The 16,900-nt window shown below is 39.7% G+C and overlaps 1 protein-coding gene across 1 annotated transcript in view; it reads right to left on the bottom strand.

Moving 5' to 3' along the window:
• LOC128855634 (uncharacterized) overlaps positions 1–15,163 on the bottom strand; it is a 28,531-nt gene extending 13,368 nt beyond the window's left edge. The window contains exons 1-5 of the mRNA XM_054090691.1: positions 13,471–15,163; positions 13,262–13,375; positions 9,976–10,128; positions 9,466–9,910; positions 555–841 (exon numbers count right to left, since the gene is read on the bottom strand). Coding sequence (XP_053946666.1) covers positions 631–841; positions 9,466–9,910; positions 9,976–10,128; positions 13,262–13,375; positions 13,471–14,974 — 2,427 coding nt within the window. The 5' untranslated portion in view covers positions 14,975–15,163 and the 3' untranslated portion in view covers positions 555–630. The remainder of the gene's footprint in view (positions 1–554; positions 842–9,465; positions 9,911–9,975; positions 10,129–13,261; positions 13,376–13,470) is intronic.
• Positions 15,164–16,900: the final 1,737 nt, after the last annotated feature.

Genomic DNA, 16,900 nt, shown 5'->3' with positions numbered 1-16,900 from the left:
TGGCTACAAATTCGAAATAGAGATGAATTTTAAAATAATTTAATTATTCAACTTAAAAACATTTGTTGAACTTGAATTTTTTGCCATTGCCTGTCGAGGGGCTTCTGCTATTAGCAACAACTTTTTCTATCATCTTGCTGTTCCATGCACAGAGATTCGAATCCACGCGCCCCCACGATATATACGATATATACGACATATATACACGATATACACGATACACGATTTTTGTGTAAGTAGTTTTAACCAACCTTTCGTAACAAATATCAAAGATTTTTCTCTTAAATGAAAACTTTTCTCAAAAGTTTGTTTGCATACAGAAAATATTGAATATTTCCCATAGCGCGTAGCAAAGTATGTATAGCGTTTGACTACAAACTTAAATCTGTACTCCTACTTCAGTTTTTAGCTATTAAAGATATGAAACTTTCGCATTTTCTTTCCCACTAAACAAAAACATGCTAACTTCACACAGAAATAGTCCCTTTAACACTTGAGTGCTTTTGAGCTTACTAAAGTTCGTTTACTCTACATATCTCTAAATTATTTTTCACCTTAATTTACATGAGCTTGGGGCACGTTTTGCGCTTTCGTTCGCCTTTCAATCCTTTTGTCACCATCCAAATTCATCTACGTCAACTTGCGTGCCTGCACCAATTTGTTAATGTCATGATATGTCGAAACCATTGCCGGATTCTCAAAGTCCTTAAATTCTGTGCATCGATCAAACGATTTCTCACAATCAACTCCATCTTGCCCATCCTTGGCGGCGCGCATATACTTGAAAAAGCGTAAAATATCCGGATTGTCGGAAGTTGGCTTACGCAGCTCGTTTAGTTCGCTGCAAAAGGAAAGAAAAACAAACAAAGTCAGTAAAGATAAGAATAAGAGATAAAAGTATTCATATTAAATGTTCAACTGGAAGTAAAGGCAAAGTAACAAAGCGACATTTGAGCACACAGAATAATCAATGCAAAAGCCAAATTACAAAATTCTACACATTTACCAAACAAATAAATATCATCAAAGTGAGATTTTTCAATAAAAATGCACAAACACTGGCAAACTCTTCCTCTCCCCAATCGTACGTATGCCTTACGTTAGCTCTTATAAGCAACGAACAGCAAAACAAGAATAAGGGGAAGTATGTATGTGTGTATGCGTAAGCAGTTAGCAGTAAGCAATACAGCGCAGCCATTATTATCTTCTATATATGGCAACTAAACTGGTACTTTAACCACAACGCGTATCTTTCGTCTACCTTGGCGTATAAGCAACATTTATTAGGAATACAAAAGAAAAGAGCAGCTCTCATCCTGTCTCGCGTCTCGCGCATTCCATTCAACATTGCAAGCAAGTTTTGAAGCGTAAAGCGCTGGCAAGTTAAAGAGGTTTGTGGAAGTGCAAACATACTTTACAATGGAATCAAATAATTTCTGTGGAATTTCATGGGTTTGAGTAGCTGGGAGAGTTTATTATGTATAATGCAAGTCGAGGCTGCATGAAACAACGCTAGTGCTTTGAAATTTTTTTTACCAGGCAAAATGCGAAAAATTTAAAAGAAAATGTGGGTATTCCACAATACGATTTGCTCTTTTGTGAGGTACTTATTAAAAAGATTTTCCTGCTACGTGATTTAAATGGTGTTATTTACTTTGATACGACGAGGAATGTCATTCTGCCGCAGAAAGAAAGGATGCCGCCTATAGAGCTACGCTGCGATCGGGCGCAACGCGAGCCATGTGAAATGAGAGACTAAAAAGGAAGAGAGACGCATTATCCGAAAGAAGAAACGAGAGACCGAAATACGTGAGTGCGAGGAGCTTGAGATGCTGACCAACAGGAATAACGCCCGAAAATTCTATAAGAAAGTTCAGCTGCTTACAGAAGGTTTTAAGACCGGACCGTTTTCCTGTAAGAACAAAGACGGCGACCTGGTGACTGACATCCAGGGCAATCTTAAATTATGGAGGGAACACTTCTCGAACCTGTTTAACAGTGATAGCTGCACATGTCATAGAGAAAGTGAAGATCCCGATACCCCAATCGACGACGACGGAATTGACGTTCCGCTACCCGACCATGACGAGGTGAGAATAACGATAACGCAGCTAAAGAACAACAAAGCCGCGGGCGCCGACGGACTGCCGGGTGAGCTATTTAAACATGGCGGCGAGGAGCTGGTAAGGTGCATGCATCAGCTCCTATGCAAAATATGGTCGGATGAAAGCATACCTGCCGATTGGAAATTAAGTGTGCTCTGCCCCATCCATAAGAAGGGGGGTTCTGCAATCTGTGCCAATTACCGCGGGATTAGTCTTCTAAATATCGCCTATTAGGTTCTAGCGAGCGTATTGTGTGAAAGGCTGAAGCCCACCGTCAGCCAACTGATTGGACCTTATCAGTGTGGCTTTAGACCTGGAGAGTCTACCATCGACCAAATATTTACAATACGCCATATCTTGCAAAAGACCCACGAAAGGAGAATCGACACACCATCTTTTCGTCGATTTCAAAGCTGCATTCGACAGTAGCAAGAGGAGTTATCTGTATGCCGCGATGTCTGAATTTGGTATCCCCACAAAACGAGTACGGCTTTGCAAGATGACGTTGCTCAACACCAGCAGCGCCGTCAGAATTGGGAAGGACCTCTCCGAGCCGTTTGATACCAAACGAGGTTTCAGACAAGGTGACTCGCGTGTGACTTCTTTAACTTGATGTTGGAGAGCATCGTAGGAGCGGCAGAATTTAATCGCTCAGGCACAATATTTTATAAGAGCGTTGAATTGTTGGCGTATGTCGATGATATTGACATCATCGGCCTTAACAACCGCACTGTTAGGTCTGCCTTCTCCAAACTGGATAAAGAGGCAAAGCGAATGGGTCTGGTGGTGAACGAGGACAAACTCGCGTATCGGCACCCACGTCACTGTTGAGATTTATGATTTCGAGGTTGTAAAAGACTCCGTTTATTTGATATCCAGTATTAACACCGATAACAATTTCAGCCTAGAAATCCAACGTATATTCTCTCTTGCCAACAAGTGCTACTTTGGACTAAGTAGGCAATTGAGCAGTAAAGTCCTCTCTCGACGAACAAAACTAACACTCTACAAGACTCTCATCATGCCCGTCCTAACGTATGGCGCAGAAGCTTGGGCGATGACAACATCCGATGAAGCGACGCTTGGAGTGTTTGAGAGAACGATGAGCTGTATGAGCTTTACGACGACATAGACATAGCGCAGCGAATAAAGATCCAGCGGCTACGTTGGCTGGGTCATGTTGTCCGAATGGATACAAACGCTCCGGCTCTGAAAGTATTCGATGCGGTACCAGCTGGTAGTAGCAGATTAAAAGGAAGGCCTTCTCTGCGTTGGAAAGATCAGGTGGAGAAGGACTTGGCTTCACTTGGTGTGTCCAATTTTTGCCGGTTAGTACGAGAAAGAAACGACTGGCGCGCTTTGTTCAACTCGGCCAAAATCGCGTAAGCGGTTATTGCGCCAATTAAGAAGAAGCAGAAGGAATAGACGCAGTTGCATCGAAACTTTTGTAGATTAATAAGCAAATATTTAATCGGTATTTTCGCGTGTTTAAATTTTAAAATGATTAAATTTTTTCCAAATTTTTTTAGTTTACTTCTTAAATTCGTCACGTCTACAGATAAACTAATTTTTAGAAAAATTTAACCTTCGGTAAACCCACCTATTTTCTTAACGCGATACACACATTTTTTTCCACAAAGAGTTAAAGTCTTTATTAACATTTTTTCTCTAAGTATTTCGATAAAATAAATTTGAAATAAATTGCTTAACTTAATTTATTCAAAGATGTCAAATAATACGCTTGGATTTTAATTAAAATACGTAAGGAAAATTTTTATCAGAAGTAGGCTTTGCATTCTAAAGAAAAAAGAAATTATCGAAATGCTAATTTGGGCTTCAGAAAACTGTATAAACTGAAAACAAGGCAGTAAAAGTACGAAAAGGTAACGAATTCATAAAAATTAGTTAGTGTGTAATAACTAATAAGTTAGTTAATTACTTTTATTATGTCGTTTTTGTAGTAGGTTGAACGAAATTTTTGTATAAAATTAAGAGAAATTAAAAAATATGTAAAAAATAGTATCAAAATGTGCTATACACTTGCTTTCTACGCTGACAGTGTGTACGTAAATATAACCAGCACAGTTTGTTCAAAGGTGAATTGTTATCTTATTTTCTATCCTATTCTCTAACTTTTTATCTTCCATTTCTTTAAAGAAAATCACTCCATCTTTTAGAACAATAATTGAATTGTGAATTGAACAATAATGTGAATAAAAAAGTATGTGAACTGGGAAAAATTTCACTCAATCACTTTTTTAGATATGCAAAAACTCGGTGCGCACCAACTACAATACATTATGAAATCAAATATAAAATCGGCGCGCCAAAAAAACAAACAGCTAACGACATATTTCCAGATGTCAAAAATAAACAAACTACAACCCATAGAATATGTTGTATGGTGGTCTGAGTCACTGGCCTGAGTACCTTCCGAAGGTTGAGACCTTGTCCAAAATAATTCAATCACTTCACAAGGAATCGCTCAGTAGTGGCCTTGCTGTCTCTAAACTGTTCAAATTCTCAAGTAAGCGTTGAATATTCTCTACTTTTTTCAGCTCTTTATATCTCGTAAAAAGATCGTTATGTGGGGCTCCGAATCTGACCGTTATATGAAAAATAATCCAGTGTGCTGTTTGGTTCTTAAATTTCTCAGCAAGTGCATCATAAAAATAGTTTACCTCAGTTTTAGTTTCAGTTGATATAATCACAAATTTAAAGCTAAATTTTTAATTTAAAGCAATTTTTTTATATATGTATGGAAGCCAATTTGGCTGTATATTTTCATTCGGTTGGAAGAACTAAGACATTTTATTTATTTTTTGTTTGCAAGAAGAAATGCCTAGAAATTACAAAAAAGGCATATAGGATGATTGAAATGTTAGTTTGTTTATGAAATCAGTCCAAATGTGAGTATCGAATAAAAAGGGAGAAATATCACTTGCTCAGGTAAATACTTTCTTTTGTTGCGCAAGACTGGTAAAAGAACTTTTCAGTTGAAATATCAAGCCTATGGTGATGAAGACTTAACACCTGGCGAGTTAACTGAAAGTGATATAAGTGGTAGTGAGAATATAAATGAAGCCCATAATCATAAACTCCAAAAAACTCATTCGTGAAAGTCAAAATTGAAGGCAGTATTGACTTACTTCCATAATTAATACAGCCCACAAAGGCGAAGCTGGCCTAACCAATAATAACTAATTCCATTTTGGTATTTTAAAACATTTGGTGCTAGGTTGTTGGCATTTAAAAACAATACTGCTTCATGTCATTCTAAGGTAGAAGTCTGGTAACTTATTTTGAAAATTTCGAATTTCGGTTTTTTACATATTTTGAAAGTGCGATATATTGGTAATATACTGTACAAATTTTAGACCGAAATTCGAAATATTGACGAAATTATAGCACATACATGAGAGCGGCTCGTACTTGCGCGGCTCAATTGCTAAAACTTTAAACGCGTTTTTCTCAAAAACACGTTTTTCCGGATGGCCGTCGTGAAAACAAATTTTCTATCTAACGGATTGAGCTGAAATTTAGATATGTTTTTCTACACATCAATAGTTCTGGCGGCTAGTGGATTTTATTTATTTCGTCCCTAACTTTCCATTTTTTAGTCTGATTTCCACTTTAAAAAAAGGCAATTCTCTTACGAAGTCCGCCATTTTGTTATTTTTTGTCAAAATCATTTGATCTTACTACCCGCCAAAACGACAAGCACACTGATTAATAAGCAATTTGTTTTTTCTCCTTCAGATGACCACAAGTGACGAAATCACGCCGGCTAGCCACTGTACCTCTTTTTTTTTGCCGCTTGCTGCAGTGTACAAAAATAGTATTCAAACATTAAAAAAAAAATTTTTTTGTACACCTTCTAATACCTTTAATAACATATCAGAAAATCAAACCGATTGAATTTTATTTTCCCTTCCAAAAAATGTCCCAAACATGGCCTCAAAAAACGTGTAAGTTACCAGACTACTACCTTAACCCTTTCGCTCCGACTTTTCCAGGGGATTTGCTCAAACTTTATTTTTGAGTTTTTGGATACCCATTGGTACTTTATGTGCATAGAAACTAGATGAAGCTTGTAACTTATGTAGATAACGGTATTTTGAGGTGGGACATATGTGTCCCAACAGTATTTAAAAATGGGATATATTTGTCCCAACAGGGTACAAACTACACCTAGAAAGTAGAAACATTTTTTTGGTAATAACATATGATTTGTACTTTTATTTATTTTATGAATGTGATGAAGCGAAACATTGTATACAGAATGGCAAATTAAAAGCCCGGCAAACAATTTTTGTTCTTTTCTCGACTTTTCGATTGGCGCATGCTACGCACCGACGTCTTTTAGACTGCTCTATGAGTAAATGATCCTCCACATTTGTCATTGATTTGTACCTATTCGATGATCTTCCAGACCGACGGGATCATTTATATACGGCAGATTCCTTTCCTTTTTCAATTAGCGACTCAGCAATCTCGACCAGCACTGGTAAGAAGGTAGGTTTCTTCCTATTCAGCTCCGAATATATAACCCAAGTGTTTACAGCAGCCATCATCATGCCTCGATAAAATACTTTTTTCCACCATTTATTTGATTTTCTGTTTATATCATACAATCCCGACATTTGATCTGCCAAGTCCACACCGCCCATTATTGCGCGGTACGTCTTTACGATGTCAGGGCATGGAAACTCTGCCTCAGTTCCATCTTTCATTTTGCGTCTAACGGTGCTCATTTCAGAGTGTGGCAGTTACTGAGCAGCATTACCTCTTTGAAGTCCTGCCACTTTACCGCTATGGTACCTGTAATCAAGAAAGTTACTTAAAAAATTAATTAAAGGGTTTTAGTTTGACTTCGTTCCCGCCGAATTAACTTTGAAAATAGCTTCGCCTCGCTGCAATTTTTCTGGTATTTTCGGAACATTCTTCCGGTTGGACATGAATGTTCCCAAAGCTGGATATTGTATGTTGTTAAGTGATTAACAGTGGTGAAAAAACGATCAAAGCAAAGTGTCACGTCAAGGTTAGAAATCGGTGCTGCAAGATCATTCACAACTCGTTCGCCGAGTGTCCTTTCAAGGACAGATTCTTCTTTTCCACAATAGATACTCATGTCATAGGTGTCTCCAGTCAAAGAATCGCAGCGAAGCCACATTTTGATGCCCCGTTTCACTGGCTTGAGTGGCATATATTGCTTGGGCAATGTACAAAGATATGCTTCTTGGAAACAATTTGCGAAAAATTTCGTAGGGGGTTGAGTGGCGCCCAATATTTACTGCAATTTTGCATTCGCGGTGGTTACTAACCGATTTTCTTGAAACAAACGACTCATTCGGTGTGCTCCAAATAACCGTGCCTGAGGCTTCCTCACCTCGTGCAGGTCGATCGTCTATGCCACCATTCTCGTCACTCAATCCGGTCTCCTCCGAATCGCTGGAAGAATCGTCATTGCCAAAATTAGCTGTGTGATACATTATGCACAACGTACTGCTGGGACATATATGTCCCTATATAAAGCCCTGCTGGGACACATGCATCCCAAAATTAATTTTCGCTGAATATTTTTCTCAAAACTCTTATTAAAATATATATTTGTACTTACCAGTAAAAGGGCAATATTTTTCTTTAGAAAAATTAACACTTCTTATAAAAATACGTATTATTTCACCAAAATTACGCGTAAATTTGATGCAATATTAGGGACTGCTCACAAACAACTGATCAAAACTAAACACGATTGAAACAGTGTGGAATGCGGATAACGGTAAATTGAAGGTATTGTTCGCAGCTAGTGATTAGGACATTTTGGTTGAGTTTCCTATGAAAATTGCAAGTTTCAGGGTGAAGTGAAAATGCTGTGGGATATCAGTGTCCCAGCAGTAGCGAAAGGGTTAAGATGTTCCAGACTGATTTTTGAAAATCGCATTTTAACTGTAAATACTTCCCAATAATCATTTGAATTCACTACACACACCTTCTATCCTTTTAGAATGCCTAGATGTGTCAATTGGCAACGACTATACCTACATATCTACCCATTCTTTCTTATTCTCAGATTCCTGCCGGTATCTAAGCCCTTGATAAACAGTGATAAACGGTTCACTAGACAGGGCTAGTTTACTGAGGCGGCAGTCCTTGATCGGGAAAAACCCGAGTCATTCCGGTAACGTATAACCGGCTGCCATGGGATTGAGGCTACCTAAATCCTTCACTCGGCTTGCTGGTTGGCCGCACACATCAATATATTTATATGCTAAGTCATATCCAGGCACTGGGTTCAGCTACAACAACCGCTAAAGTGGTGGAGCAAAGCAGAACTAGCCTTACGACCTTGAGCGAAAACCATAAAGTTACCTTAATCTGGGTCCCGGGACATCGGAGCATCGAAGGTAATGAAAAAGCGGATGAACTGGAAAGAAGGAGATCTGCCATGAATAACGCTCTTGCAGAATCGGTATTCACACCATTAGGTGCAGTCAAGAGTGCAAGTTCCCTAAATTACCTTCGAATCGCAGATTGTTGATGGAGGGACCAGACGAAATGCAAAATTAGCAGAAAGTTATGGCCCACCTACAACCTTAAGCAATCGTCAACATTGATAAACATGAAACGACGGGACGCCTGGAGACTAACGGCAGTCACAACTGGCTTTTGGTTTGTGAGAGAACAAGCAGCCAAAATGGGCATCCCTCCCAACACATACTGTCACAGTTGTAAACAACCGGAGAAAAAGGAAACAATCTTCCATTTCCTCTACGAATGCCTGCCCTAAGGAAGGACAGAATGTTAACCCTGGATAAACCGCTGTTCGAGAGTCTGGAACAGCTGTCTGGCTTAGATGTCAACAACCTGTTAAGGTTCCTGAACCGCACAGACTGGATATAGTCATGTTGTAAGTAACTGGTAAACAAGTTGGTAACGAGGATGTGGTAACAAAATGGTGCGGAAGCGCTAGTTGGATTCTGGAAGAATCACCACTTAAACCAATCAACCAACCAAGTCATAACGAGACTATTTTGAATAAAATAAAGTTAGAATCAATCACATTTGAAAAAAGGAGTGCATATCTATTAGCGTTGAACTGATTTTCTTTACTTTATAAAATCCAGTTCGAATAATATTTATTGTTGTGAGCACAACAAACAACCGCATCAACACACACACAAACAGCCCTAAAAAATTTCACTCATCCACAAGCACAAAACGTTGCATCTAAAAATAGGTTCCACATCAAATCCAATTGCCTACTTTTAGGCACTATCTGCCATAAAACAACACATTGCCATTACTTCATCTAACACTTTTTCTTTCTGTTCTTTTCTTTCTTCCAATAACTACTTACCGCGATAACTGCGCCGACACCAAATTACTATACGGTGCATATTTGGCCGGATTCGCATACATCAAACAAATCAATTTCTCACGACAATTCTCATTATCCGAATTCAATTTCAGTTGAGCAAATACTGAATCCAAACGCGATAGCAGCGGACTGTAGAAGGGATCATAGTTGGAGAGAAGCAACGATGAAGTGGGCACCTTTTGGAAGGTCTGGAAAGTGTTAGTGTTGGCTGGCGCAATCGGCTTCGTGCGTAATGGCGCGCCAAGACCACCACCACCGCCCAAACCGCCGCCAGATAAGCTACCAGAAAGTGAACCAGAATTTTTGAATGACGCGGAGCCGATTGTCTGTATCGCACTTAAATAAGTATCTGGCATTTTATTCTGCTGTTCAATGCGATTTATGCCGCCTGCCGGATTGTAGGTGTAGTGAGTTTGCGAAGCTTCTGTGCAGAATAAATATGGAAAATAACATATAAATTTTCTAGGTTGATATTCAGCATCCACTTACCTGCTTGATTGTAAGCATAGCCTTCTTCTTTGGTACCCTCGTCGACCACTGCAAATTTATCATCATCGAAATTGATTGTATTGTCGCGGAAGTCAAGGTCTTGGGGCGCATCAGCTGGGCGTATAAAAAGTGGTGCAGAGCCGGAGACAATGCCTAGAAAGCGAATAATTAATTTTTTTTATGGCGGAACTGTGATTAATAACTTATTATACTATAAAGTGGTGCCAAATTAATCACCCTATCGGAGTATCTATAATTTTTGCGTCTTACGTCAGTCATACTATAAATATATTCTCAGATAGCCAAGCGACCATTAAATCAATGAATGCGGCTATACTAAAATCAAAGGTTGCACAGGAATGCTGGGCAGCCCTAAATGATATTAGCGTCGTATTCAAGGTCAGCCTTATTTGGGTTCCGGGACGCAGAGATATTGGCGGAAACGGTAGAGCTGTTTAGCTAGCCAGAAGGGGTGCTGCTCTTCAATTGTTCTGTGATAAAAGTACCATTGGGATACCTTCGGCCACGAGTAAACTAATAATAAGAAACAACATTACCCAAGAGGCCAATAGGTCAGGGAAAGATGAAGATACATGCGTAACAGCTAGGTTACTATGGCCGCAAATAAACAAGAAAAGGAAAAAGGAATTGCTTAGCCTCTCAAGAGATGAATTCTCGAAGGTCATTGGCTATTTGGCAGGCATTCCTTGAGATTCGGAGTTTTCTCCCATTAATATTGTAGAAGCTGTAGAGATGAGAAAGATGAAGAAAAAGTTGAGCACTTCCTTTGCAATTGTCCAGCCTTAGCTAAAATTAGAGCAAGTTGTCTAGGTAAACACTTTTTCAATTCTCTTACAGAGCTATCTGGCGCGAGGATTAGACCAATCCTGCGTTTCATAAGAGGCTCAAAATGGTTTCATGAAAATAAATAAACAAGGTTTTCGTGTCGCACAGTGGCATCACAATGGACCTGTAAGGTATAAGTGAGTTGGTAACACGAACCGACTACTATCATAACCTAACCTAACCTACTACACCTAACCTAACCTAACCTAACCTAACCTAACCTAACCTAACCTAACCTAACCTAACCAATTTTTTGGAACATTATCATAGATGAGCTTCTTTCTATGCCGCTGCCTGAAGGGTGTGAAATTCAGGCCTTTGCAGATGACATCCTCTTAATAGTCAGCGCCAAAACTGTAAAAGAACTGCAACTTTACGCTAATGATGCTTTGCGCCTAATATATAATTGGGGAAAGAATGTGAAGTTGACTTTTAGCGACACCAAGACATATGCTATGGCATTTAAAAGTAATGCTAAACAAGCTGAACTATTTTTAAATGGCAATCGACTAATCTTCGTCAAAGAAATTAAGTACCTGGGTGTAGTAATAGATGATCGACTGAGATTCACCAACCACGCTAAGTACGTTGTCGATAAAGCTCAGCGAGTATATAAAAACTTATGCCGATATGTTAGACCCACATGGGGTGTACACGCAGACAACGTTATCACAATCTATAAGCATGTTGTGGAGCCAACTATAACTTACGCTGCAAGTATATGGGGCAAAGCTATACAGTTTAATTATATTCGCCGTCTTCTTCGCTCGTTCCAAAGAACTTTCGCTATACGAGCAATCAGAGGCTTTCACACAGTTTCGGCTAATTCGGCTCTGGCGCTTGCAGGATTCACACCGCTGCATCTGAAGATAAAAGAAACTATGCAAATCGAAAGTGTCAAATTATCCGGAGTATATGATGAAACACTAAACGTCATGCTTGAACAACGCACTACACCAAAAAATCAACTACATCCTTCCGAGCGTCAGTCTATACGTTTTGAAAGTATAGCATCACAACAGGAAGCTGACAATACTATGGATGCAAATGCGACCCACATCTATACCGATGGAAGCAAGTTAGAAACAGGCGCTTGTGGATCAGCTTTTGTCGTTCATAAACAAGATGACGACTGGACGTCACGTAAATTTAAATTACATGACACATGCACTGTCTTCCAGGCTGAAGCTCTAGCAATTGACACTGCACTTAAATGGGCTCAGAATGAATTGAAAACTGAAAAGCTAGTCATATATAGCGACAGTCGCTCTTGTTTGGAAGCTATCCAAAATCGGAGCAACCCCAATCCTTTAATTGCATCAATTCATCAGCACCTGTACCTTCTTCGCCAGCGACACAGAATTGACTTTTACTGGGTCAAATCGCACATCGGTATTGAAGGAAACGAGCGTGCAGATGAACAGGCAAAAGAAGCAGCAAATCAAGGAGTCGATCCAGTATATACTGCATTTCCCTTAAGCTATGCTATACGGCAAATACGTTCTCAAATATTCGAGTCATGGCAGCAGGAGTATGCCGACGATACCACTGGCTCCATCACAAAGATTTTCTTTCCAATTCTTGAAGATGCGCAACTATACCGACAACTCTTTGGGATATCATTTGAATTGACACAGCTCTTTACTGGCCATGGTTTCAACAAGGCATACTTAAAGCGATTCAAAATCATTGACGAAGACTGGTGCCCGTGTGACCAACTCACTGTGCAGAGTATGCATCATCTTTTGCACGACTGCCCACGCTTTCACAGTGCACGACAGAGACACGAAACATTCTGTGCACAATATGATATTCCAGCATTCAACATAAAACAAATTTCAAAATATCCTAGTTTGATAACATCATTTAATGAATTTGTCAAAAAAATAATTGATAATTTAAAAAACTTCAATGCTTCAAACATTCCTATCTAATGTCTTAATCATAATAGTAATATAGTAGAATAACCATCTAACTGCTTGTATCCAATCGCAGGCATTTTATTTCAGTTAGTTTTGTTAAACTATAAAATATTTATGTAATTGAAAATACTTGTAATCTATCTGAATGTTATACTGCACATATGTATGAAAATATTTGCTCTAGAAAACAAACTAATTGAAATAATAAATTACTCGAAACGCAGTAAGCGCGTAGAGCCCAAGGAAAAAAAAAAAAACCTAACCTAACCTAACCTAACCTAACCTAACCTACCATTTTTACTAGCGTGATAGAAATCACTTATATAAAACTCATATAACCACCCAATTGCGCTCTAAGGACTTGGTTGGTTGCTGCAGGTGCCGCTATCCGTCTACGGATTCAATAAGGATTAAATTCTTTTTGCTGTCTTTAATTAATTTGCCCTAAATTACGGCGTCCTATAAGTATTTATATACCCCACACTAACACAATAAATATTTAATCCGACTGTGCTTACCTTTGCCCAGTAGTTTGCCAAACGATCCAATCAATGTCGGAAGGAACAACGCGAACAGCAGCGATTTCAATACCTGCAAACCCATGAAAATTGGCCAAAGCGCCTTCTTCAAGCCTAAATAAACCAGTTAATGGAATTAAAGTAGAAAATTAAAATTATATATACCAACGTGTGTATGTCTACAAATCTACGTAGGTATTGTAACGCACCTGCAAAGAAGAGCAGCCGTCCGGATTCCATAGCACGAGGAATATTTACACTCACATCGCCATCTGCCTTGCGTATTATTCCCGCCAAAGGGAGATGATGCTGATACTCATGGTGGTGGTGTTGGTGGTGTTGGTGGTGGTGGTAGTGCGGACTGGCGCTGGCATGCCGTGTTGGACGCTTTTTATACACGCCTCCTGCAAGCGGCAACCCATCAGGGCTGGTATGATTTCTTTGCAGCGCATTAACCAGCTCAGTAGAAGGTGCGAATTGTGCTTTGTTGAAGAAACTCTCAGCGTATTCGACCAGCAATGCTTCCAATTCTTTCACATCATCGCCCACTACATTTTGGGTAACATCAACCAAATTCGCTGGCACTGCAGATGTGTACTGTGGTGGGCCATTAGCTTTGCTGCTATTCGGTAGTTTTCTACCGCTCTGTACCGCTTGTTGGGTTGTAGTCAAAGGATTTTGCAAAGCTTTGCTTTTGTGTGTATGTACTGCTTCGGATTCCATATCATTGGTTAGTGTTGGCATTTTGGTAGCTTTTTCTATCCTCTCACCTGGTAGTTTCATTTTATGCAATGTTTGTCCGCGTATGCTGGCCGTTGATTCCTCCGCTTTTGTTTGTGTGGCATCGCCCTGAGTTATTGCCTTTGTGACTTCAGCTCGTTGTGCCACTGTTGGTCGTTTGGTCAGTGCCTTTGCAGTTGAAATTTTTTGCTTAGCATTTACCAGCTCAGTATTGTTGTGGTGAACAGCATTTGCACCATTTTCCTTTCCTTTGTGCTCCATTGTCACGGCGATGCGTAGGTCGCTTGCCGGCGGCTCGAAAACGCGATACTGACCTGTTTTGGTAAATACATTCTGTGCAATATATTCCGGACTAATATCCTTGGGGATAATCGGCCGGAAACTATTTTTGTCATCACTCGCCGCCCATTGTCCGTCGGTGGATAACAGTTGACTAAATTTCTCCGCTCGCATCGCTCTCTTATGTGATTTAGTTTGCTCGCCCAAGCGTTTCGTCTCGTGAGCCATTACGCTGCTATGGCAAATGTGTAATATTATTGCAGCAAATAGCAGAAATATCCATGGCATTCGGCGCTTAGCCGAGTGTGAATGGAAGACGGTGTGTGTGGTAGCAATGTTGGAGCTGCTGGTAACTGTGGTGGGACATGTGTCGCATGCGGGTCGACTTGCCAACCATTTTTCAACATGGGTAGGTTCCATTTGTATATTCGGTTGGCTTATCGCAAGCTTTGTTTTATTTTTACCAACAGCTGGAGTTGTTATCGTCCTTTGGGCTGTGTAGTTTGCTGTCGTCAAACTGACATTCATTTTCGCTGTTTTTGCTGACTGTTTGCCTTGTGGTGGTGGCATTTCTTGCCTTTTTTGTTTCGTTTTTGTTGCTTTGATTACTCGTGCTTGCCTGCAAATTTTGTCGTCCATACCGTAAGACTCTGTTTTTCTGGTATCGTTTCGCTTTATTGCCCACAGCTGCATCTTATTCACCTCATCTCGCGGGAATAATGCTGGGAAATGAAATTTATTATATTTAATTTTGATGATTTTCGGTATCCTTCTTTCGTGTATATGTTTTTTTGTTTTGTTTTTGTTTTTCTTCGACTGGCTGCTATTGCAATTTGTTATTCGGTCTCGGACATTCAAATGATTTCTCCAAATACCACTGGAGCTTTTATGATAAATTAGATTAAGCCAATTTTTCTAGCCTGAAATGGTGAAAAATAAAAGAAATGTTGGATTATAACGCAAGCATCAAAGAAGTTATTGAAAATGTTGACACCTACACGCGTATATAAAAATAAGTTAGTAATAAATAAAAATAACATACAGCCAAAAACTAAGGATCTATAAAGCCTTTATCCACCTCGTGCTCGCCTACGGACGTGAGCTATGGACGCTGAAAGTTGCTGCCACTAAGCAGCTAATGCATTTTGAAAGAAAAGTTGGTCCATCCACTGGTGGAACAACCCCAGAACACCACAAATAGGAGGAATAGAAGTGCGCACGCCAATTATTTATTTATTTAAGGCAGCAAGATGGTTCCATTCGAATTAGTTATAATCATGTGTTGGGGTTAGGTTTGGCAGCCGCATCGCACATAGAGACAACGATGCCACTTAGACCACGAAATGGGTCCGCTGTGAGCCGCGGTGGCTGGGCTACATTTCCCTCTCCATATTGAACCATCCTGAGCTTTTGACAATGCGTGAAAGGTTGTTGATACCTAAAGTGTATAGATTATCTATATCCATTAGGAAGTAGGATCTTAAATATCGGTTCCTGCATCTGGCTACAGCTGGGCATGTGCAAAAAAGGTGTTGAATTGTTTCAAACTCCTCCTCATTTCTGCAGCTACGACAGAAATCTTGCGTGTAAACACCTAATCTCCTTGCATGATTTCCTATGAGGCAATGTCCTGTGAGGGCCCCTACTAAGGTCCTGATTTGAAGTCTACTTAGTTTTATAATACTCTTGGACAGACGTAAGTTTAGCCTTGGTCATGTTTGCTTAGCAATTTCACAGGTGTTAACGCTAATCCATCTTTGATTTGCAGAACTGATTAGTGCGAGAGGTACCCCAATAAAATTACTCATGTTTGGCATACAGGTACCTTCTCTTGCAAGTTGGTCAGCCCTACAGTTCCCTGGTATATCTCTGTAGCCTGGAACCCATCATAAGATCATACGATATTGTTTGGCCATCTCATTTAGAGATTGGCGTCAACGTAAGACACTCCTTGATGTTGTTTGGAATGCATCTAGGGCTCGTAGGGCAGCTTGGTTGTTCGATAGAATGCAGATATGCGTTGATGATATTCTGTTCTAGTTCTAATTTTCTAGTCCTTCTATGCTTTGTGGTACCACAGAGTGACGTGTTCCTAGGGTAACCCCGATACAATCTACATACTTTTCCCAGTCTGTTTTCCTGATATTTCTACCAGGCTTAGATTTCGGTAGATTTTTACTAACCTCAAACGAGATATATCTATGATCAGAGAAGGAATGTTCTTCCAAACCTTTCCAGTTCCTGATTCTGTTAATAACGGAGTCAAAAGCAAAAGTATCGTCTAACACTTCCTGTCTATTTCTAATGACAGAAGTAGGTTTATTACCTTTATTGCAAATCTGTAGTTTAGTTCCTATCACATAATCAAAGAGACACTCACCTCTAGCGTTAGTATCAGTACTGTCCCATCAGTACTGTCCCTCGTGATACGTATTTACATCCGCACCAATTGCGCCAAGCTTCTGCGCCTGCGCTACCAGATCTTTGCATATTAATCTCAGTAGCTCCTCATGGTCATGTTCGAATGTGTTGGGGTTAATATTAAAAAAAAAAAATGAAATATTCATACGGTTAATTAAGTTCCAGAGAATCAGAAGGCTCGTGTATGTTATGAAAATT

The sequence above is a fragment of the Anastrepha ludens genome, chromosome 2, assembly GCF_028408465.1.
Source record: "Anastrepha ludens isolate Willacy chromosome 2, idAnaLude1.1, whole genome shotgun sequence".
Lineage (NCBI taxonomy): Eukaryota > Metazoa > Arthropoda > Insecta > Diptera > Tephritidae > Anastrepha > Anastrepha ludens.
This window is presented reverse-complemented; position numbering and strand designations above follow the sequence as displayed.